Source organism: Anabrus simplex, chromosome 5 (genome assembly GCF_040414725.1).
Source record: "Anabrus simplex isolate iqAnaSimp1 chromosome 5, ASM4041472v1, whole genome shotgun sequence".
NCBI classification, from domain to species: Eukaryota; Metazoa; Arthropoda; class Insecta; order Orthoptera; family Tettigoniidae; genus Anabrus; species Anabrus simplex.
Genome location: NC_090269.1, coordinates 305,475,679 through 305,500,461, shown reverse-complemented (window position 1 = coordinate 305,500,461; position 24,783 = coordinate 305,475,679). Strand labels below are relative to the sequence as shown.

Below are 24,783 nucleotides of genomic sequence, written 5' to 3'. Positions count from 1 at the left end.
ACCATTGTTAACCTCGGCACGTGATGGGGTAGAGTGGTTAGCTCTAAGCCCGGCCGCCTTTGCCCCCAGGAATTAACCTGGTACTCATTTTTGATGTAGGCTGAGTGAACCTCGGAGCCATATGCACCTCCGGAAGTAGAAATCTCGTTCCTTAAATTTTACGACTTCCTGACGGCGATTCGAACCCACGTCCTTCCGGACTAACCGAGCACGCCTTTACCGCCTCGGCCAGGCAGCCCCTATTAAACTATAATGGGTGAATAAATATTTAATGCACAAAGAAATGCGGTTCATGCCCTTGTTAGATATGGGCTAACATTGTTAATTTAAGAAGAAACAGCATGCAGGCTCCTCGGAAATCAGCCTAAAGGTACATGTCAGTCTGCAGTAGTGGTACTGGGGTAAAATTATTTATACAGGGTGAAGCGTAATTCGCGCACTCGGGCGTCGCAGCGCGACTCCTCACATGCCAGCAATAAAAAAATGTCTCTCACAAAATTTCGTCTTGCGAGTATATCCGGCAGAAAACGGACGTTAAAGATTAGCAATCTGGCAACACTGTAACCATATGTAGGGTAACTACCGCTGTCAGCACGTTCACGCAGTGCTGTACAGTTGGTGCAGTGGGTAGACTTTTTGGTTGGCATGCAGGAGGTCGATGGTTCGATCCTGGGTTGAGGCGCATTTTTATTTGCTAATTTCCATCTGACATTACCTACTGTAATACAGTAAGACACCGTTTCTGAGGTCACATGCATCCTACATTTACAACATAATAATAATAATAATAATAATAATAATAATAATAATAATAATAATAATAATAATAATAATAATAATAATAATGTCCGCCTCTGTGGTGTAGTGGTTAGCGTGATTAGCTGCCACCCCCGGAGGCCCGGGTTCGATTCCCGGCTCTGCCACGAAATTTGAAAAGTGGTACGACGGCTGGAACGGGGTCCACTCAGCCTCGGGAGGTCAACTGAGTAGAGGTGGGTTCGATTCCCACCTCAGCCATCCTGGAAGTGGTTTTCCGTGGTTTCCCACTTCTCCTCCAGGCGAATGCCGGGATGGTACCTAACTTAAGGCCACGGCCGCTTCCTTCCCTCTTCCTTGCCTATCCCTTCCAATCTTCCCATCCCTCCACAAGGCCCCTGTTCAGCATAGCAGGTGAGGCCGCCTGGGCGAGGTACTGGTCATACTCCCCAGTTGTATCCCCGACCAAGAGTCTGAAGCTCCAGGACACTGCCCTTGAGGCGGTAGAGGTGGAATCCCTCGCTAAGTCCGAGGGAAAAACCGAACCTGGAGGGTAAACAGATGATGATGATGATAATAATAAAAATAATAATAATAATAATAATAATAATAATGCATTGAGATACGCACTAAACAGCATGCGGTTACCAGACACAATGTTGAAAGGCAGAATTATTGGGACCATGGTGATAACACATACAAATTGTAACCGAGTTTGGACATTATTCGCAGAGCACGTTGCTAGGCCTACTGGTAACGTCAGGCCCTGTAAACCCGATGTAATGTTGTGCAACACAGGGTAAGATTCCAGAAGAACGCACCTGAACGAGGCAAGAATAATAGTTGGTACTAATCTATGGGACCATTGGAGGAGGGTACAAAGAAAACAGGTTTCACATCTAGTAGATGAAGTGGTGCGAATAAATTCACGCCCACGACGTGGAAAGGGCGCCTTTCAAAGTTGACCAATGTAAACGATTGTTCGTCCATTTCTAGGATCGTAGTATGTAAGTGCAAATGGTTTCTAGAGGAAACGCTGCAGTCGCTGTTGACGATTAAGGTGCCAGATACCATACCACCTGGACTACATTTACGAAATAAAAAACATACGCCTCAACCCAGGATCGACCACTCGACCTCCTGCGTGCTAACCCAAAACTTTATCCATTGCACCAACTGTACAGTACGACTAACTTCTGCTGACAGAGGTAGTTACCCTACATGTGGTTACAGTGTTACCAGATTGCTACTCTTCAACGTCGTTTTTCTGCCGGATATACTCGCAAGATGCAATTTTGTATAAGACATTTTTTTATTGCTGGCATGTGAGGAGTCGCGCTGCGACGCCCGAGTGCGCGAATTACGCTTCACCCTGTATAGGTACATTGTAAACGAAAAATGTACATGTGAGACAGTTTAAAGTGGATTATCGAAATATAGTTCAAAATGGTACGTACAAGCGTAAAGAACAACTCTACTACCAAAGACTGTCTATTTATATACCTTGTCTGGCCAGGCTTCTAGAAAAGTATGACACAAAATGTTTTCTCGTATCTTCTCGAGTCTCAAATAACCTATGTACACATGGATAGAACATTCTATAAAACTCGAGCGATAAAGGTGCGTTCTTCTGGAATCTTACCCTGTGTTGCACAACATTACATCGGGTTTATACATCATATTTACAGGTAATAATAAATTATATGCTATTAATTACGCGTTCTTACATTAAATAAAGTCGTATTAATCAGCAGACGCATCGTGACATAACCTCGCGTGATTTGTTGCACAAGACAGATCATACAACACACAAATAATAAATGATACGATCACGATTTATACCAAACATTTTTTTTTTGCTAGGGGCTTTACGTCGCACCGACACAGATACGTCTTATGGCGACGATGTGATAGGAAAGGCCTAGGAGATGGAAGGAAGCGGCCGTGGCCTTAATTAAGGTACAGCGCCAGCATTTGCCTGGCGTGAAAATGGGAAACCACCGAAAACCATCTTCAGGGCTGCCGATAGTGGGATTCGAACCTACTATCTCCCGGATGCAAGCTCACAGCCGCGCGCCTCTACGCGCACGGCGAACTCGCCCGGTTTATACCAAATGAAGTCCGTACATAACTACGTAAATAATAATACTAAAAGATGTAAACAACTGCATAGCCACATCTCACAAATAATAATAATAATAATAATAATAATAATAATAATAATAATAATAATAATAATAATAATAATAATAATAATAATAATAATAATAATAATAATAATACCTGCTAATAGAGCTCGATATTTCCACTATTTACCCATGGGTTTAAAGAATTGTTTCCAAGTTATACTAGTCCATTACACTTGCATCAATATGGACACGAAACTTTCTTAAAAGTTGTGCTGAGTGAAAAAAGTGTAGTGGAAAGCTTGGAGCGTTATTTGAAGTCCATAAGTTACAAACGCGGTACATTGAATTATTGAATTGTAATGTGTTTAATATGTTCGCCATCTAACGACTAACTTTACAGCGTATGGTGTTAAAGAAATATTTCATTCAACTTTTTGTGTTGTTAAGACAATACAGTATTTTGATGCGGTGGTTGGTTTGATTCGTCCTTCGTTTGTTAATATTTTTAAAATGTATTATGTAATTATATATTTCTCAATAAATATCAAATCATTAAAATCTAATACACGTACGTTAGTATATTTTCATTGTTTAAATGTTTGTGGAGTTTGCACATTCAATATCAAACTAAAAATGACCAGTTTCTTTATTGTTTAGTTATCGACTATAGATGGTCAAGTGCAGCGATGTAATAATAATTAAGTTTACGGATTAAGTACTTCTTTCCTCATTCAATGAATGTTAGCAGGAACTAATAACCACCTTGTCCCTTTAAGCAGCCATCACCACTGGTAGTTACTCAAGAAAACTTAGCATTTTTACGTCCTTCGAAGTCTTTACCTTTCTTTTGTCGATGCCTTTTTTCTTCCAAGCAGTATTCGAGAGATAGTGGGTTCGGACCCCTCTATTGGCAGCCGCGAAGATGGTTTTCCGTGGTTTCCTCATTTTCACACCTGCAAATGCTTGGACTGTACCTTAGTTAAGGCCACGGCCGATTCCTTCCCACTACTAGCCCTTTCTTGTTCCATCGTCGCCATAAGACCTATCTGTGTCTTATATATATATCTATATATTCTTCCAAGAGTCGGAATTATTTCTTTTTCGTTTCTGGTTCGTGTTAAGATGGTGCTGTCTGCCTAGGAGTACTTCCCCTTAAAACAATAATCACCAGAATTTGACAACATGAACATTTATCATTCGTCCGTATTTTTCTGGACGAAATTCCATGAAGTGCACCGATTTCTTGTGTGACGTAGAACACAACCTAATTATAAACATTGAGAATTGCGTCGCAATTGACAAAAGGTTGCTTGCTGTTCACTGTTAACAGAATACCCGTACTGAACAATGTGGCGTGACCTCTTTTGCCGTCTGACACTGAACTTGTGTCTCCTGACACAAAGAACGGAAGATACGGACGCGATTCAAGAAAGCAGTGTGTGTAACAAAAGATTGTTAATGTCAATGTCAGTTTGGTTCTTGTGCTCTCGATGGCCTCCGGATAGGCTACTTTTGTTATGGTAAATGTGCGCCATCTCCTAACCATCTCACCATGGAATTCCGAATTCACATTGAAAGTTATTTCTACCCAAAGCACTTCTCATCTTCTCCGTCTTTCCTTTTCTACATCTGTGCATCTGTTAAGCTGACCTCTGAGAGCACATACGCCTCATCCATCGCTTAGATACGTCGTTTCACTATTTTCCCTATGAAAGGAAATGTACACGATGTAGTTTATGGTAAATAGCGTTAGTATTACACAATCATTAAGGACTTTACAATTCGCTCAAAACTAATGTTATACCAGTCTGTCATCATCTCAACACGTCTCTACGGCTGTGAAACATGGTCCTTACACCGCCATGACGCCAAAGAGCTGGAATGTTTTTCACCAGCGAAAACTACGCTCCATCATAGAAAGCATGTGTTAAGAGTGTAGAAGCATTGTTTGTTGGCAATCGCCTTAGAAGGGCAGGACATGTGCGCCGTACGAATGACACAAGACTACCTCGTCAGATCCTCTGTGGTGAAATTGGCTCCAGTTCGAGACTATAGGGTGTCCCCTTGAGACGCTTCAAAGACCAACTGAAACAAACCTTAAAGATAACATAAATAAACCAACAAACCTGGGAAGCTCTCGTCGAAGACGTATATTTTGGCGGCAAACTATTATTACAAACCTGGGAAGCTCTCGTCGAAGACGTATACTTTGGCGGCAAACTACTATTATAAGGATTGTTATAATAATAATAATAATAATAATAATAATAATAATAATAATAATAATAATAAATTATCAACTATGGGATACATTAGCTATATGCCATTTTTATTATCAGATTTACTCCTATTTCTTTACTTGCTCGCCAACGATTTTCACCTAGGGTTTAAATCTGCTATCCGACCTCCTCCCCCTTGTGTTCACCACTGCTACTGTTATACAACTATTGATCAAGTAGTTATTACACTTGTTTTACTAAGATTCATTGCTATATTTTTACTTCATTACATTTTTGTCATTCACTTTCAATTAATGGCTTCCCTACGCCTGACGTGGCAGTGTTTAGATTGTTCACTGTCTCATTACCCGAGAACGAAAGTGTGTAATATTTCTGTTTGTTTAGCTTTGAAAGGATCGTCCCTACTGACGTCGCTATGGCAACCGATCTTAAAGCAGAACATATCATGTTACGTGCACTCCAACAGGCAGTGGTGGTGGTGGTGATAATTGTTGTTTCAAGAGGAAGTACAACTGGAAAACTGTCCTCATTTAACACTAATCTGAGGGGGGAAAATGGAAGGGGGCGACATTTAGAAAAATGCAGGTATCGCCCAAAGAAAGACAAAGGCCACGAAGAGCGTGAAAATGAAAGACTGCCTAGGTCTCGTAAACCTAATAACGTCAGAGTCGAAATAGAACAAGAGTTGACCAAGAAATGTCGGTGGAAGCAATATTAGGACTCAACAACTAAGGGCCCTGTGGTCGCTAATCCACGCTCCCAAGTTCGAGTCCCTGGGACCCCTTTTAGTCGCCTCTTATGACAGGCAGAGGCCTGGGTGTTATTCTACCGCCCCCACCCACAAGGAAACCTCAACGGAAGGCTTTAAAAAAGTCCTCTTTTAGAAAACAACTTTTTGAAGAGGTCATATTTTCGGTGTTAGTAGTGATTATTATTATTATTATTATTATTATTATTATTATTATTATTATTATTATTATTATTATTATTATTATTATTATTATTAATCGTCACTAGAATCGGAACTAGATATAAATAGGCTCACTTTACACTCTGAATTATAGTATACTTACCAATGATTGTTGTAGATAACGATGTGTAGGTATCCCTGGAGTAAGTATGTCTTCTTGAGAAACGTATTCTACGTTAAAGAATCATTTTTTTATGTACATAGACTGCAATTTATGTGAACTAAGGCATTCAATATCAGTGATATGGCAGATTTTCTTGATCACATCGAGCAAAACGATATCGGGTCCATTGTCTGTGTGTTGATACCCATTCCCAGCGACGTCTAACAAAATTTGTGGATATACTTCCATTAGGGAGCATCCATGGCTCAGGCGGCAGCCTCTCACCGCTGGATACCGTGGTTCAAATCCCGGGCACTCCATGTGAGATTTGTGCTGGACAAAGCGTAAGAAGGACAGGTTTATCTCCGGGTACTCGGGTTTTCCCTCTCATCTTTCATTCCAGCAACACTCTCCACTGTCATATCAATTCATCTGTCAGTCATTAATCATTGCCCCAGAGGAGTGCGACAGGCCTTGGCAGCCTGCACAATTCCTATCCTCGACGCAAGTTGGGGGTTACATTCATCCTATCTCTTAACCGGTCATTGACTGGAAAACAGGTTGTAGGTTTTCATTTTCACTTCCAGTAGGCTGTTAAGCACTGAATGATTTGCCTCTGATCAACCAGTTTTTGATGGAGTTGGCTGTGCGCTTAGGGTCGCGTAGCTGTGAGCTTGAATTCGGGGGATGGTGGTTCGAATCCCACCGCCGGCAGCTCTGAAGATGGTTTTCCGTGGATTACCATTTTCACACCGGCTATATATTAGGACGCTACCTACCCAGTCGTATCCCTTTCCAACCCTTGTATCGCCGAAAACCTCCAATGAGTTAGCGTGACGTTAAAACCACTATATTGAGCATTTAGCCCAAAGGCTGGCTTGGTCCTCAATAGCTCCACCATCAGCTGGCATAGACGGCATAGGCGTCACTGAAGAGGCGTACTAGGGAAATTATGAGTGAGGTAGTTTCCCATTGCTTTCCTCACTGAGCCAGAAGTTGCTGTTACATATCAGTCTGCCAAGTCCACTGAAACGCATGCACCAACAGGCCCTATCAGCGACATTTTCACCCCATTTATAACAGGGACTGGCTGCATAAGCAATGGTATTACTAGCATCACTCATACCTCTGTCACATATTGTCAAAGCCAAGGATGAGGCTGAGACAGGTCAATAAAAGTAACAAATTTGTTCTATCCCACATCAGATAGCAAGAAAAATTGCTACTTAGTTACGTTTGCCAGTAATCTTAACCTTCATAAATAATATTTTGTACAGTTTCGATAAAATGTTGTACATCGGCCACATAAGGCGAATTCTTCTGATTGGTCCTGAAGTAGAATGCCTCATCTCCACTTCTCTTGATCCCTTGACACATACTCCCATTTGAAAGCTAGCTGGATTCTCCCCCTACCGAGCTCGATAGCTGCAGTCGCTTAAGTACGGCCAGTATCCAGTATTCGGGAGATAGTAGGTTCGAATCCCACTATCGGCAGCCCTGAAAATGGTTTTCCGTGGTTTCCCATTTTCACACCAGGCAAATGCTGGGGCTGTACTTTAATTAAGGCCACGGCCGCTTCCTTCCCACTCCTAGCCCTTCTCGGTCCCATCGTCGCCATAAAACCTATCTGTGTCGGTGCGACGTAAAGCCACTAGCAAAAAAAAAAAAAAAAAAAAAAAAAAGATTCTCCCTCAAAGGAAATCAAGGTGGAGTAATAGTGGCATGCACTTTCAGACGGAGACATGTGCTTGAAATAATATGGAGTACTTGAACTAATTACATAGGGAATTAATGAGCTATAATTGCCAGTACTGTTCTACTTAACGGAAGACCGCGGAAAGTAGGAACGGAAACATTTTACTAGTTACAACGTGGCTTTCTGACATTCAGTATCAATCGATAATAGTTCGGGGTAAATAGCAATTATTTTGGAAGGTTTTATGGAGAAAATTTGTGAGAATTATGACCTTTATATGCATGAAATCAGTTTTGTTAATTCATAAAAATTGTCGAATTCTTTCTCTCTCAGCATGTAGTATTACTTTAGCCTTCTGCCGTGTTTGAGAAACTTAAACAAGTTGATGTGAAAGGTGAATAACAGCCATAAAATCAATTTTCTTTCAATTGTCTTTTATTCTTTGAATCCAGGTCTATCGATCTTTGCCAAGGATGTATATTTATCAATACCCCATATGTGGTCGGAGACTTGTTAGTTTTTAGGTACAGTACGTTTGTATAGAATCGATGCATTTTGTAGTGTATTGATTCCGGTATTTTAACGTAGTTCAAAACGAAATTTCAACTGCGTTGAACTGGAAACGCCTGAGATTGAGTTATATTTCAAAAAGTTGTGGTTTATGATTTACAAGAAATGCCCTGTGTCCTAAGGAACCGCTAACAAACCAAGGGGTGAGAGGCTGCTGCTTTTTAATAAGCAGCCTATATCATTATTTCGTTATAATTCAGATACCGTAACCATGGAGTATGCATAGCTTCCACGCACGTCAACGGGGTAGTGAAACATACGTTCATGCTGAGACAAATATCAAGGCAGTTTGATGAAGGCGTACCGTTTCCTGCCTACCCTAACCCTGCGTACAAAAGCAGCATACTAATTGCTAAGGTCAAGCTTGAAGACATAACCAAGGCTGTTCCAGTCGTCGCCAAAAGACCTATCTGTGTCGGTGCGACGTAAAGCAAATAGCAAAAACAGAAAAAAGTACCTTCCAGACGAACATAAGTCTTTCTATTAAGAGTATAAGGAATGACCTTTGCCTGCAAAGGACATAAATCAATGAAAAACCGCCCAGAAAAGGATGAGAAACCAATAGGGGTAGTACACGAAGAAGAACAAGAAAAATCTTATGAACATTATTCTTAATAAATAATCAAGTTTGTAACAAAAATTATATGTTTCTGTGTTATTTTCAGTTCACTGCGTTCATTTCTTTTTAAAATGGACTAATTCGTAGATTCAGTAATTTGATTATTCAAAGACCGCTGAGTTAATGAGAGCTCTTTTCCATTAAGCTATTATCCCTTAGAAATTGTGTCAAGCCTTCATGAGATTTGATTAAAACAGTATTTGGTTTATATGTGAATAGGGTTTTAGTGTTTTCCCCACAGATTTGGTTTCTTGGAAATATGTCCTTCTAAGAAATTAACAAACTAATGACAGTTTAAAAAGACAGCTAAAATGTTCTGCTGTGTATTCCCTTCACAGTTTTAAAATATATTTTATTGTGTACAAAATGTTCCTTGCGATTCAGCTCTTCTCAGAATATATCCAAGCGTTTAGTTAATTCAAAGAAGCCTGTAAACTGAACACAGAAAGGCACAACAGTGTACAGGTATATTTATGTATGTATGTACGTATGATTTGGCTAAATTTGACGAGAAGAAGAGATAGAATGAAAGGACACATCTTAAGACACCCAGGACTTGTTCAGTTGGTTTTTGAAGGAAGTGTAGGTGGTAAGAACGGTAGGGGTAGACCAATATTTGAATATGACAAGCCGATTAGAGCAGATGTAGGATGCAATAGTTACGTAGAAATGAAAAGGTTACCTAGCACAGGATAGGGTGGCATGGAACGCTGCATCAAACCAGTCTATGGACTGATGACTCAAACAACAACATGTATGTATGCATGTATGTATGTATGTATGTATGTATGTATGTATGTATGTATGTATGTATTGTGCGAACTGTATGTACGAGCCTTTAGGGTCGCCTTTTAGTCGCCTTTTATGACAGTAAGGGGATACCGTGGATGTATTGAATCGCCCCATCCACTGGGATCGAATCTGGGTTGGAGGCATGAAAACTCTGCAGATCTAATCCCTTTTAACACTGTGAGGACAGAATACAGAAATACTAAGTATATAGAACATAATGAAACTTTAAAATTGTCAGTCCCTAAAATAATGTTGCATATGACCAAGAACGTGGCGGCCGTGAACAGCATTTCCGTACCGTCCAACTCTGTTATCCTCTAATTAAAGGAGAACGTCGAACATTTAATAAACAGGCGTAGAAGGATTTGAAAAACAAGATTCTGAGGAAGTAGGAAGAAATATAAAATACGAAAGAACATAATAGTACCAGGAAAGAAGCGCCTGAATGAAGTAAGTTTATGAACGTTGCACATCTATGTAAATTGGTATTTTATCTACAATACGAAATAAATAAACATACACATTGTTAATGTGATCTAAATGAAAAAGAAGTTGTATAGTGTCATTTTATATTAGTTAATACAGAATATTTACCGGTATATTATGTTCACATAAAGCGCCACAGTCTAGATATTATAGAGCACATGAGACATCTTATAATCCTGAAATATATTATTGGTATATTCTAATTTATAAAATTACATGTTGACGTGTCGTATTCCTAAAACACTAGTAATTAAGAAACCATTGAAATTATTTTGGATCAAAAGTATTTTGCAACAATATTCTAGGGAGGTATTCACTCATTCAATTGTACAATTGGTTTTCCATTAGCATCCTCCAGAAATCCATTAACCTACAACGACGTAGTTTTGTTCCACCCTTGTATTGATCCATTCCCATAGACGTATCCCACACATATGTATCTTATAGATAAACTCGCCAAGCAGGCAACTGATTCTGGTTACCCTTTAAGAATTATACTGCGTTTACTGAATTTCTACCTCGGTTGAAACAAAGAGCACTAAATAAGGGAAACGAAGAGTGGTATAACTCCAAACACCTACATGTACAAATTTATTCTCAAATACAGCTGTACCCTTCGATTAAATCCTGGTTCTCCAAGTGGATTTTAGTCGTCAGGATCAGTTTTAACCATGACAGCTTTCGTACTCACCTTTTCCATATACTGTAAGTGTTGTTGACTCTACATTCGCTTCATGTTACGTTATATCGTTTGAGATTCCTGACTATATTTTCTTTTAGTGCAATATCTTTTGCCCACAGCAAGGAAATTCCATAAAATATTTAATAGCATTAGACGAATAGTTCCCAGTAATCATACGCACATTACTAGCTACAAACTGCAATGAAGTTTTTCCGCCATTCAATAATCTATTGAAGAATATGGACGTCCGAAGAACCAGAGGAACAATCTCTCTCAATTATTACGTAAATTAATTAACATAGAGGACAACTAATGTGTGTAAGTGATATAGAGTTATTAAAAGAAGACAACCAATGTGTGTACTTGCCATAGTGTTACCAAAAGAAGACAACAATCGTCTGTAATTTCCATAATGTTACCAAAGAAGGCAACAAATCTGTGAAATTGACAAAATGCTAACAAAAGAAGAAAGCTAATATGCGTCATTGGCATTGCCATAAGTCTTTTATTTATATTACATGTAATTTGTTTTACGGATCCTATATTGATGATGGTAGTTGTATGGCCTACACCAGGTCAAAAGCTAATGAATGAAATTGGCTCTCGAAAAACGCCTCCCGCTTGTCTGCCTGAAGCAGGCCGACTCATTCGTTCCTGCTTGTAATAAGGGTGGCTTTTTCGAAAACCACTCGCTAACAGTGATGCAATTCCAGGATGTGAATCTGTTTAAAACGCTTAGGGATTCTTAAAATAATTTAACGACGTTTTACTCTTCCCACGAGAGCTTCTAGGAGACAATAGTTCTAATTATATTTAAAACAACATTCTTGGACAGAACTGGAAGAAACGTCATATATTTGTCTAATCAGAAATGTCAGTACTACAACGTATAAAAAGTACAGTATATCAGTTCAAGGCACAGTCCGATTGGGAGAGATTTTTACTTCATATTTACTGACATTTCTAATAAAGTATAAGCATGGACGCCATTCCACTTGATCTCCGGAGTGGAGAGGCGGCTGAGGATGATATTGCCTTTTCAGCTTTGCATCAACTCTTCTATTCACAACTGACAATAGAGAGACTCAAATCTAGTCAAATATACTGTATCCTTGCTGTGGAATTCCGTATTACTTTTAGACTGTCAAGTACGACAACATCACGAAGCCACTATTACTTGCACAAGTGCAATACCATTCGGTCAGAACAACTAGCACTCAAATTTCTTTCCAGTGCTGCCGGAAAAATACAACATCGAAATGTCACTACAATCCTGATAAAATTTTCATATATTCTGCTACGAGCGTAAAAGTTGCAAAAGGAGAAACAAACAAACAAACAAACAAACAAACAAACAAACAAACAAACAAAAAACAGGCAGGCATTCAGACAGACGTGAAGCATGGCTTTTACGGTGGAATGGTGTTTCTTCAGCATAACTTGTAAAAATTGCAGATGGGATGTATATCTAGTTTCATATCGCCTGTTTTATTCTTGTTTCTTGATGATGCACTACATTTTGTCGATAAATTGTTCACAAATTGTGTGGCATTGTTTAAATCATTGCACTAGACGTTCATATAAATTCAATATTCAGCAGATCAGATTCAGCTTTCGTTTTCATTTTTTTTTTTCAAGTTGATATTCATATTTACGTCATTCTTATTTTTTTTTGGTATTGGCTTTACGTCGCACCGACACAGATAGGTCTTATTGCGACGGTGGGACAGGAAAGGGCTAGGACAGGGAAGGAAGCGGCCGTGGCCTTAATCAAGGTACAGCCCCAGCATTTGCCTGGTGTGCAAATGGGAAACCACGGAAAACCATCTTCAGGGCTGCCGACAGTGGGGTTCGAACCCACTATTTCCCGAATACTGGATACTGGCCGCACTTATGCGACTGCAGCTATCGAGCTCGGTTTACGTCATTCCATCCCTAGAAGTGTTGTATTTCAAATTCTTTTTCGTTTATGTATGTACTATAGATAGTTTATTGAAGATAAATCTATTTGCATTCCTACACTTCTTTGAGACAATATTTACAACAATCTGGTAAAACCCTCAAAAGTTTTGGTTTCTTTTAAGCAAACTTGTAATTCAATGGGCTGCTTTCTTAGAAATAATTTAATAATTTCTATAATGTTAATGTTTGATATGTTTTAAGATTTTTCTTCGCACTTACTGTGCCAGATTCAAATATAATAATAATAATAATAATAATAATAATAATAATAATAATAATAATAATAATAATAATAATAATAATAATAAAAGCCGGGCTGAGTGGCTCAGACGGTTGAGGTGCTGGCCTCCTAACCCAAACTTGGCAAGTTCGATCCTGGCTCATCCCGGTGGTATTTGAAGGTGCTCAAATACGTCAGCTTCGTGTTGGTGGATTTACTGGTACGTAAAGGAACTCCTGCGGGACTAAATTCTGGCACCTCGACGTCTCCGAAAACTGTAAAAGTAGTTAGTTTGACGTAAAGCCTACAACATTATTATTATTAATAATAAATAATATTATATATTAAAATAATATTATATAATGTATTATATTATTATGCAGTCCTATTGTAAAATATTAGTTGTTTTGTTTTCTATTTTATGTCCAACTGATCAAATTCTTATACAATAATCAATTGTTTAGTTTGCGTGAATACTTGTTACGTGGACCAATTAAATCAATAGACAGTCAGTACATATGAGTACCGTAATTACTTTCCGCCATCTTCGTGATCTTCCTATAACTATATTATTATTATTATTATTATTATTATTATTATTATTATTATTATTATTATTTATTTTCTTCTTTCTTTCTTTCTTTCTTTCTTTCTTCTCTTCTTTCTTTCTCTACCGCTTTTCCCACATCTGTGGAGTCGCGGGTGCGAACTGCGACGCACATGTGGATTTGGCCCTGTTTTACGACCGGATGCCCTTCCTGACGCCAATCCTATATGGAGGGATGTAATCACTATTGCGTGGTTCTCTGGTGGTTGGTAGTGTAGTATGTTGTATGAATATGAAGAGGAAAATATTGGGACAAACACAAACACCCAGTCCCCGGGCCAGAAGGATTAATCAGAGGCGATTAAAATCCCCGGCCCGGCCGGGAATCGAACCCGGGACCTTCTGAACCGAAGGCCTCAACGCTGACTTTCAGCCAATGACTCGGACCTTCTCATAACTATCTCTCTTCACAATAAATACATCTGTATATTTGGTCATTTGTCTCATATTACATTGTATTAAATTTCCGGTTGCCTATTTCAATGTTACGTAAGAAAATCAGTTATTTATTTTCCATGTAAGTTTTATGGCATTCTTAATTAATTCGTGTGTGTGCGTACCGTGCGACGAAGACAGAACACTTGTACTGCACTTTTTCCGCGAGAGTATCCGGTCTTGAAGGATTAAAACTTGGAAATGAAGAGGCAATGACAACAAAAGCCTTCAGATATTTTGAATCTGTAAAGGGGGATAATGGAAACATCGATTACACTGGCTGGGCGAAGTGGCAGGAGCTGCTGGAGGTCCATATGATGTGAAGGTTCCACTCCAGCTGACGAGCAAAATTTATTAAGTGGTTATCTGCCCAACCATTCAAAAGGGCTCGAAATGTTGGGATAATAATAGAAATTTAAAAAAATAAACCAAACACGTACGAACAAAATCTTCATGTAGCTGAGATGAGGATGTTAGGATGGGCCTGTGGAGCAACTTTGTTTGCGATCTAAAAAATATGTTAAGAGGAACACCAACCTCTTAGTAATTGAGAGTAACCATTTAAGCTGATTTAGTGACCTTCAACGACGACCAGACGAATACGTATCTCAGACAGCAGAGACCACGGTACACATTCATAAAGAAGCCGCAGGCTGGTATCTACATGCCCTACGTCCAGCGTACACATCTCGCCGCAACATGCTTGTCTTTTGTCGCTAGTTCTCCCGCATTTACCGCTGTGTGATGCTTGTTCCTTGTTATGTTAGGGGAGTGCTTAGTTCCTAGGAATTGCTACCCAGATGGTGATGGTGATTATAGTTTAAAGAGGGAGTACAACTTGACAACCATCCTCTATATAACACTAATCTGATACAGAAAATGGAAGGGATCCGACACTTCGAAAAATGAAGATATCGGCCAAATAAAGACAAGGGCCACGAAGGGCGTAAAAATGAAGGACTCTCTAGGCCTCAAATGCTCTAATACCGTCGGGGTCGAAAAAAAACAAGAGTTGACCAAGGGAGGTCGAGTAGGATAGATGAAAGGAGCCTCACACAAATAAGTGGAAGAAATTCCAGGGCTCAGCTGGGAGCCCCGTGGTCGCCAACCCACGCTCCAAAGTTCAGAACCCCTGGGTCCCCTTTTAGTCGCCTCTTAAGACGGGAAGGGGACACCGTGGGTGTTATTTTACCGCCCCCACCTACAGGGGTTTTTATAGTTTTGAGAGGAAGTACAACTTGGCAACCACCATCGATTAACACCAATCAGAGAGAAGAGTGGAAGAGGTCCGACACTTCGAGAATGTAAATAATAATATTATTTGCTTTACGTCCCAACTAATTACTTTTACGATTTTCGGATACGCCGAGGTGCCGGAATTTAGTCCCGCAGTTCTTTTACCTACCAGTAAATCTACCGACACGAGGCTGACGTATTTTAGCACCTTCAAATACAACCGGCCTGAGCCAGAATCGAAATGCCAAGCTGGGGTCAGAAGGCCAGCCCCTCAGCCGTCTGACCCACTCATCCCGGCACTTCGAAACCGAAGGTATCAGCGACAGATCCAACTCGTTGGCTGAATGGTCAGCGTACTGGCCTTTGGTTCAGAGGATCGCGGGTTCGATTCCCGGCCGGGTCGGGAATTTTAACCTTCATTGGTTAATTCCAGTGGCTCGGGGGCTGGGTGTTTGTGCTGTCCCCAACATCCCTGCAACTCATACACCACACATAACACTATCCTCCACCACAATAACACGCAGTTAACTACACATGGCAGATGCCGCTCCCCCTCATCGGAGGGTCTGCCTTACAAGGGCTGCACTCGGCTAAAAATAGCCACACGTAATAATAATAATTATTATTATTAGCGAAAAAATGCAAGGAGCACGAAGGCATGGATATAAAAGACGCCCTAGGTCTCGGAAACATAATACCTTCGGGGTCGGAAAAGAACAAAATTTGACCAAGGGAGGTCAGATAGGAAAGATGAAAGTGAGGAGCCTGGCATAGCCTAAGTAAAAGGAAGCAATGCCAGGACTCAGCTAGGGCAACTGTGGTCACCAACCCACGCTCCAAATTTCAGATTCCCTGGATCCCCTTTCAGTCGCCTCTTACGACAGGCAGAGGATGGTGGTGATGGTGATTACTGTTTTAAGAGGAAGTGCAACTAGCCAACCGTCCTTTATTAACACTAATCAGAGGGGGAAAATGGAAGGTGTCCGACACCTCGGATAATGAAGGTATGGGCCAAAAAAAGCCAGGGGCCACGGAGGGCGTAAAAATTAAAGACTCCCTAGACTTTTAATATCGTCGGCGTCGGAAAAGAACAAGATTTCACCAAAAGAAGTCGGGTAGGATACATGAACAGGCAGGGGATACCGTGGATGTTATTCAGCCCCCACCCACATGGAGGTACCAATAGAGGAAATGTAAACAAATGTTGCGAGATGAACATAATATTTCACCGTTGATTTTTTTAAGAGAACAAAGGATTAGACCTCGTTAGGCGTGTCTGTATATTAAAATACCATCATTGGTTTACTTTCAGCATGTATGCCGAGCAAAGCAAGGTACAGTATAAGGGGTTACAAAACTTATTACCACTGAATTATCTTCAGCATACATGCCAAGCGAAGCGAGGAATAAGGGGTTAGAAGAATGTATCACCGTTGGTTTATCGTCAGGTGTTAGACTTTGTTTATGTGTATGCATTAATTTATCACTATTGGTTTAGACTTTCTTATCGTGCCGTACTTGGTAATAACATCTATCTGTGTTGAATTCTGGGATGGTGATGGTGGTGGTGGTGATTATTGTTTTAAGAGGAACTACAACTAGGCAACCATCCTCTATATAACACTAATCAGAGAGAGAAAAAAAATACAAGGGACACGACACTTCGAAAAATGAAGACATCGGCCAAAGAAAGACAAGGGCCATGAAGGGCGTGAAAATGAAAGACTCCCTAGGCCTCCATACGTAATACCGTCGGGATCGGAAAAGAACAAGAGTTGACCAAGTGAGGACGGATGGGATAGATGAAAGTGAGGAGCCTGGCACAAGTAAGTGGAAGCAATGCCAGGACTCAGCTGAGGGCCCCGTGGTCGCCAACCCACGCTCCAAAGTTCAGAGCCCCTGAGGCCCCTTTTAGTCACCTCTTACGACAGGCAGGGGATACCGTGGGTGTTATTCTACCGCCCCCACCCACAGGGAGTTGAATTCTGGGAGTGACGCCACACTGTATGAATTTCAGCCAGTGGCATTGGCTATTGACGCCAGTGGTACGAAAAATATCACACGATTTATGATATTCACTTATAAAAGTAAATATATTTCTGATGGCGGGTTGGTGGGTCTTGGCATTAATAATGGACACACCTCTCCTCCATAAACCATAATGAGGTAAGATTAGCACCACCTTTCACTATAATGTTATTAACGTTTTTGGTCCTTTAGTGAATTTCTAGCGAGACTTATAATAGATCGCCGGCCCTAGGAGAACCCTAACAATATGTTTTAGAAAGGTCCTGGGCAACTTCAATGCTGATAGAGTGGTGGTGGTGGTGATTATTGTTTTAAGAGGAAGTACAACTGGGCAACCATCCTCTATAACACTAATCAGAGTGGAAAGAAAATAAGAGGAGTCCGAAACTTCGAAAAATGAAGGTATCGGCTAAAGGAAGAAAAGGACCACGAAAGGCGTGAAAATTGCTCTCTAGGCCTCGTAAACCGAATACCGTCGGGGTCGGAAAAGATCAAGAGTTGCCCAAGGGAGGTCGGAGTGGTGGTGGTGATTACTGTTTTAAGAGGAAGTACAACTAGGTAACCATCCTATATAAAACACTAATCAGAGAGAAAAAATGCAAGGGATCCGACACTTCGAGAAATGAAATTATCAGCCGAAGAAAAACAAGGGCCACGAAGGGCGTGAAAATGAAAGACTCCCTAGCCCTCGGAAACCTAATAGCGTCGTGGTCGGAAAAGAACAAGAGTTGATCAAGGAAGATCGAATAGGATAGATGAAAGTGAGGAGCCTGGCATAAGTAAGTGGAAGTAATGCCAGGTCTCAGCTAATGGCCCAGAGGGAGGTCAGATTGGATAGATGAAATTGAGGAGCCTGGCATAAGGAACTGGAAACAGTGCCAGAACTCAGCTAAGGCCCCCGTGTTCGCCAACCTTCGCTCCCAAGTTGAGAGCCCTGGGGCCCCTTTTAGTCGCCTCTTAAAACAGGCAGGAGATACCGTGGGTGTTGTTCTACCACCCAAACCTCTGAATTCATCACATGCGACAGAGTACATACACTTTGTCATTTGTTATGACTGTTTCCAAGGAAACGTCGTAGAAAATGTGATTGTGGTGATTTTTGTTATTTTTATCAAAATTAGGCATGAATTAGGTTATCCATGTTGGAATTCGAGTGTTCACACCACCACTTCATCTTTCTTAAAGTGAAGAAAGAGCATGGTTACCGAAACAGAAAGTGAAAATGATCCCGGAAATCTAAATTGTAACTGTAAACAGAGGGTTTTGAATTTCGGATAAGGTGGATAGAAATCAACCTGTTCAATCAGAGCCATGGATGTCGAAACGTTACATATGTCAGTTTAGAATATCAACGTCTGGGCAAAACTGTATTAATCGGAAATATCTTCATTACCATAAGATGCAGACGACCAAGTGTTTACCGTATACAAGTCATCCCTTCCTCAGTCTTGCTCTTTTAACATTTCGTGTCAGTTTCCGTAAATACTGTCTGTACGCTCTTTGAAATGCAGTACCGTAGTGTGAATGTGTGGTGTAGTATGTGATATGTTACTCAGTTCTCATCTTGTTAATAGTCCAGTCCTTGATCTATTCAGGCTAGTTCCTCTTTTACTGTCGTCTTGTATGATTGTTTCATTACGAATGGCCTTACTGTGATAGCTCACTATGGGTAAATTCCATAAAAGTACGAATGCATTTCTTCTGTACAGTCTGACTTCAAGACAAAGACGCCTAAGAGGTCTCTGCTTTCATGAGACAAATGTCAAAAAGCAATAATGCATTAAAACAGAACGGTATGGATTCGGTTACGGCCCGTTGCTTCAATATTTAATCACAACCCATCTTGAATTCCTTTTATACTCTTGCATTGTCAGAGTTGTTCATATAGTTAGCCCAGACAGAATAAACAATGATTTTTCGCTTTCTTCACTATTTTCCTCTTTGAACAAACTGCATATTCATCTTCCTATTTACTTTGTCTGTCGTATACGGGAGTAAATTTCGAGATTGCTCAAATGTGATTAATTAGGGAAAAATAAATTATTTTCAATTAACTGCACATTTTATAACCGTATGAGAATGTCAGAAGGGAATACATAATTCTAAAGAATCAGTTCATATTGCGTATGGGATTACATTTTATAGCCTGGTGAAAAGAGAATATTCTATTGCGGTTAGTCTTGTCGGAGGGGTTGCTAGAGTCCACCTGTTGTTACCTTGAGAAGTGTTGGTGATCGATAAATGGTGATGCGTGTGTGTAGCACCTTTCAAGGACCAAGCTCCAGGAAGAGCCCGCGAGCTTGGGTCAGGGGTCGCGTGAAAGCGGGCGAGGTAGTACTAGTGGTGGCGGACTGCTTGCTGAAGCACCAGTACTCGACAGCCCGGCGTCCAGACATGTTCGTCAGCGAGATCTTAGCTCTTCGCGAGTCCGCACCTGATCGCAGACTAGATCGCGTGCGTTGCCTGCTGCAACGGTGAGTCTCAAAGCAAACAACACTCACTATATTACATAGCATACGTGTGTATCTGTAGTTAAAATTTTAGGAGAGTTGCATATCTGTAGATACTGTATTTGTTCTTAGAAAATTTGCTTGCAAAATGAATAATCATTCTAAAATTTAAAAAACCGATGGTTTTTCAACGAATCCTTTATTCTAAAAGTAATCGTAAGGATTCTTCCTTTGAACATCTTATATTTTTTGAGAAAATAATATTTCTCACTCGCTGGAACCTTCAGAAGAAACTCATTTCTAGATATTATAGTTTCATAGAATTGATGGCATCGTTATACGTATGGGAGACAATTAACAGATTCTGTTGATAGCTAAGCCTTTGCGCGCCTCCATTATGAGTCAGAATTGTAAGGAAAACCTGTACAATTTTCAAAAATATAGTGCATGTATCTTTAGAATGTCTGCTAATGAAATTACATCACATATCTGAAACAATATTTTCTAAAGTGTTACTCGGTTTCCTGATCCTTACTGTTCAAATACAAACTTTCCCAGACGTTTTATTTCATTAAACAGTGCGTTGTCATCTCCCATAAGACCTCTCTAGGTTCTTCACTAAGAATTAACCAATTGATCACTGTGAATTCATCTATTCGCTAATGTAATCACTACAAACAATGTAAGAAGCATTCATACCCTTCGGTTTCAATGTCTCCCCGTCAGATGGTACGTAAATACAGAAACCGTGGTGTTTTCCTGTTTTCATAATGTTTAAGCAGTGATGAAAAAGGACATTGAAAATCGGGTGATATTCGGCGAAACCGTGTGAGTTGGTAGTTGGTAGCCCTAAAAATGAGGCACTGGAAGCCAAAACTGTTGTACTATGATTTTTCTTTCCTCTTTGTTGTTGACATTTAATGTTCTAGTGTTTATCCATTGAATATTACCAATGAATCAACCGAATCTAAAATATAGCATGTTAGTATTTATTTTCATTGTCGAAGTTTTCTTTAATGTACCATACTGCAAAATTAGTTGAAAAATAAATAAAATTATAAACATATTTGAATGGATACAACATACAGAATTGCTCAAAGTTGCTCAAAAGTAGGTACCCGGCTTGGTTGGTTGTCAAGTGTGGAGAGAAATACGGAAAATCTTCACCAATAATAATAATAATAATAATACCGAGCTCGATAGCTGCAGTCGCTTAAGTGCGGCCAGTATCCAGTATTCGGGAGATAGTAGGTTCGACCCCACTGTCGGCGGCCCTGAAGATGGTTTTCCGTGGTTTCCCATTTTCACACCAGGCAAATGCTGGGGCTGTACCTTAATTAAGGCCACGGCCGTTTCCTTCCCACTCCTAGCCCTTCCCTGTCCCATCGTCGCCATGAGACCTATCTGTGTCGGTGCGACGTAAAGCAACTAGCAAATAATAATAATAATAATAATAATAATAATAATAATAATAATAATAATAATAATAATAATATCCGCAACCTTTAGAACTAATGCTGCCATCTTCGGAGTTTCGGGTTCGATTCCCAGCATTGTTCAAAAGTTTAAGATTAGCAGTTTAGTCCCTATCGAGGTGTATCTGAAAAGAGCTGCATCTATCAATCAATCACCACGGATCTGTATTCAGGGCAATCGCTCAGGTGGCAGATTCTCTATCAATTGTTTACCTGGTATTTTCTTAAATGATTTCAAAGAACTTAAAGAAAATCGAACGTCTGCCTGGGTAAATTATTCCATTCCCTAATTCCTCTTCTTATAAACGAATGTTTGCCCCAATTCGTCCCCTTGAATTCAAATTTTATCTTCATATTTTGATGTTTCTTAATTAAAGAAACTCCACTTAAGCTTATTCGTCCACTTATGCCATTCCACGCCATCTCTCCACTGACAGCTCGGAAAATACCGCTTAGCTGAGCAGCTCGTCTCCTTACCCTTACTCCCAAGTATTTCCAACCCAAAGTTTGCAAGGTTTTCGTAACACTACTCTTTTGTCGAAAAACGCCTAGAACAATTAGCGCTCCTTTTCTATAGATCCATCCCAGGTCTCGAATTAAGTAATGCCAGTAAGGATCCCGTATATTGGAACGATACTCTAATCGGGGTATTAGGGTATTACTAGTTACTTACTGCGTTCTCTCTTACATCCTTACTACAATCCCTAAACAGCCTCATAACCATGTGCATAGATCTGTAAACTTTGTTTACAACATCGGTAATGCGATTACCCCAATGCAGATCTTACCGTATAACAACACTTTGGTACTTACAGTCTTCCCTATAAGGTCCTTTCACCCCCATCACCACGGTAATTAAAACCGACAATACTTCTCTTGGTGAAACTTGCAACCTGATTTTTCACCCCGTTTACCATCATAGCATTGTCTGCTGTCTATCTCACCTAGAACCTAGGAAAGATTTTCATTCCCCTCCCCTAGAAGGTAACGCCTTCTCTCTGTCCAGGAGATTCGGCGGGTTTGGACATTTGATGGAGTTAGGAGGTGGGGGGTGTTGAATCGGTGAAAGAGGTGGGAGGGTGTTTCGGCCTCTTTGCTAAGTGCTTTATTGAGTACTTGAAATTGTACAATTTGATTATACATGGTTGATCTAATTCTGTTTACAATTTGTTGTTCATTTTTGCAATGAAGTTATAATTTGTTTTTTACAATTTAGTATCATTTTCTGAATTTCATTTTCATTGTACAATTTCATGTTTACAATATGATTCTGATTTAATGTTTACATATGTGTTAAAAATTGTTTGAGAATGTTTCTATTTTTTTTATTAAACTGTATACATGAATATTGGGTTTTTTTACAATATTTACATTATTTACAGCGGTGTACATAATTAGAAATATTTACAATTTTGATATTATACACAAAGTTTTACATTCAGATATTTACAGTTTTGCGGAGTACAATTTTTACAATATTGAATGTGTGTTGAAGATATTTACATGTCCGTCTCACGTCTGACAACTGCTGCTACTACTGTTATTTTTTTGTTTTATTTTATATATCGCTATCTACGTTTACTGCTTTCGGAGACGGCGAAGTGCCAGAAATTAATTCCGCAGGAGTTCTTCTATATGCCAGTGTAGCTACCGACACGAGGCTACCGTAACTTATTTGAGCACCTTCGAATACCACCGGACTGAATCGGGATTCCAACCTGCCAACTTGTGTTCAGAAAGCCAGCGTTCTACTGTCTGAGCCATTCAGTCCGACTGTTTGCATGATTTCGAAAGCTTACATTGCCTCACACACACACTCAAGAGCAACAATATGATCATTTTCTTCCTTACCACATTCACGAGACATCGTAAATGCCTTCAAAGAATATTGCCGATCAACTGTCAAGATACTGTAAGAAAAAGGGAATTGAGATCAGCGAGAGAGAAAGATGCACTATAAGAAGACAATATTCAGAACGATTTATTTTCTTTTATTCTGAGCAGTAGTGTGTGATCACATCAAAGAAGGAGGCGGCTTCGAAGTAGACCAACAGGTCGTGTAGATCGCTTAGTTCAGTTCGCGTCCTGGTTAAAAATGACAGTTGAAATCGGCATGGGCGCCCGCAGGATCTTTTCCAGGGGGAGGGGGCGACATTAACAATTTTCTTGAATGTAAAAACCAATATAACGTCAGCAACATTAAATTGTTTACATGAATTTCTGGTTATAACAGATGCTAGATGACTGTTCAGTTTATTAAATAATCTGGCATGATATTAAACAATTGAACATCAACCTTTTTAGAATTCCATGGGGGGCAAGCGCCCCCCTTGCGGGCGCCCATGGAAATCGGTTATAACGACCTCGAAGGTACCGCCAATCAACGGACGTTACAACCGATAATTACACAATCATTTTCTTTATTTGTTGCTAAAAATGTCATATCTCTAAGGTTTAGGTTGCACACTTACACTGTGAATTAACAGAATTAAGTTAAAACTTCAAAAATCGTAACTGATATAAGCACTGTATTTACAGTACAGTATTTATAGAGTGGGACTGCAGGGAATTTCATTGGCTTTCGCTTGAAGAATAGGCCCATTGGTTGGCAAATTATTTGTTGTTTGCAGCTTAAACTATCTAAGTAAAGATTCTTCAATATCTTTGTACTCGATCTGGTCCGCTGAATTCTTAAAGAATATTTTTTTCGAAAAGAGATTGTATTTTCTCTCTGTTCTTCCAAATTGTAGAAATCCTTTAGTGTGATGCACCCAATCCCTTCGCGATGCTGAAATTCGTGTCCCCATTTTCTAATCGCCATAAATAATGTGTGAATTTTCTTCAATAATAAACAATTTCCTTTTCTTTCGCGAGATCCTCGTAGCGATGCTTGCATTGACTATTTAACAGACAGACTGATTTGAAACGTGCATTAATAAGCGTTACATTGTTGTCGGCAACTTCCAAATACGTGACAAATAAAAATCAACCTTGGACGTTATAGCCGATAAATTTCTCCGAAAATGTTATCAAAATACGTCGTTTTATACGTTATGTCGTAATAAGCGACGTTGTATTAAGCGATTTTGTTAAATTACAGTGTTTATATAAGATTTAAATGGGACTGTTAGATTTCGTCGCTGTATCAAATACGTCGTTATAAGCGATGTTGAATGAACGGTTTGGGCTGTACCTGATTAACACATAAAAGGAGAACCGTGTAAAATAAATGAACTAGCAGTACGCACCCATCACTCACAAAGTCACCGACTTCTGTTTGTCTCATTGTTGACATTTATGTTGTCTGTTGATGTGGTAGACTCTGCT

General features: G+C 39.8%; 1 protein-coding gene across 6 annotated transcripts in view; it reads left to right on the top strand.

Annotated features, from left to right (window-relative positions):
- The window catches only part of cu (curled), a 443,224-nt gene that overhangs the window by 255,513 nt on the left and 162,928 nt on the right, over positions 1 to 24,783 (top strand). Inside the window, exon 1 of one of the 6 annotated variants that reach the window (XM_067148543.2) lies at positions 19,870 to 20,005. The exons of the other annotated variants lie outside the window; for them this stretch is intronic. Within the exon in view, the coding sequence (XP_067004644.1) occupies positions 19,926 to 20,005 (80 nt within the window). The 5' untranslated portion in view covers positions 19,870 to 19,925. Of the gene's footprint in view, positions 1 to 19,869; positions 20,006 to 24,783 lie in introns of those variants that run through there. 6 annotated transcript variants of the gene reach the window in all.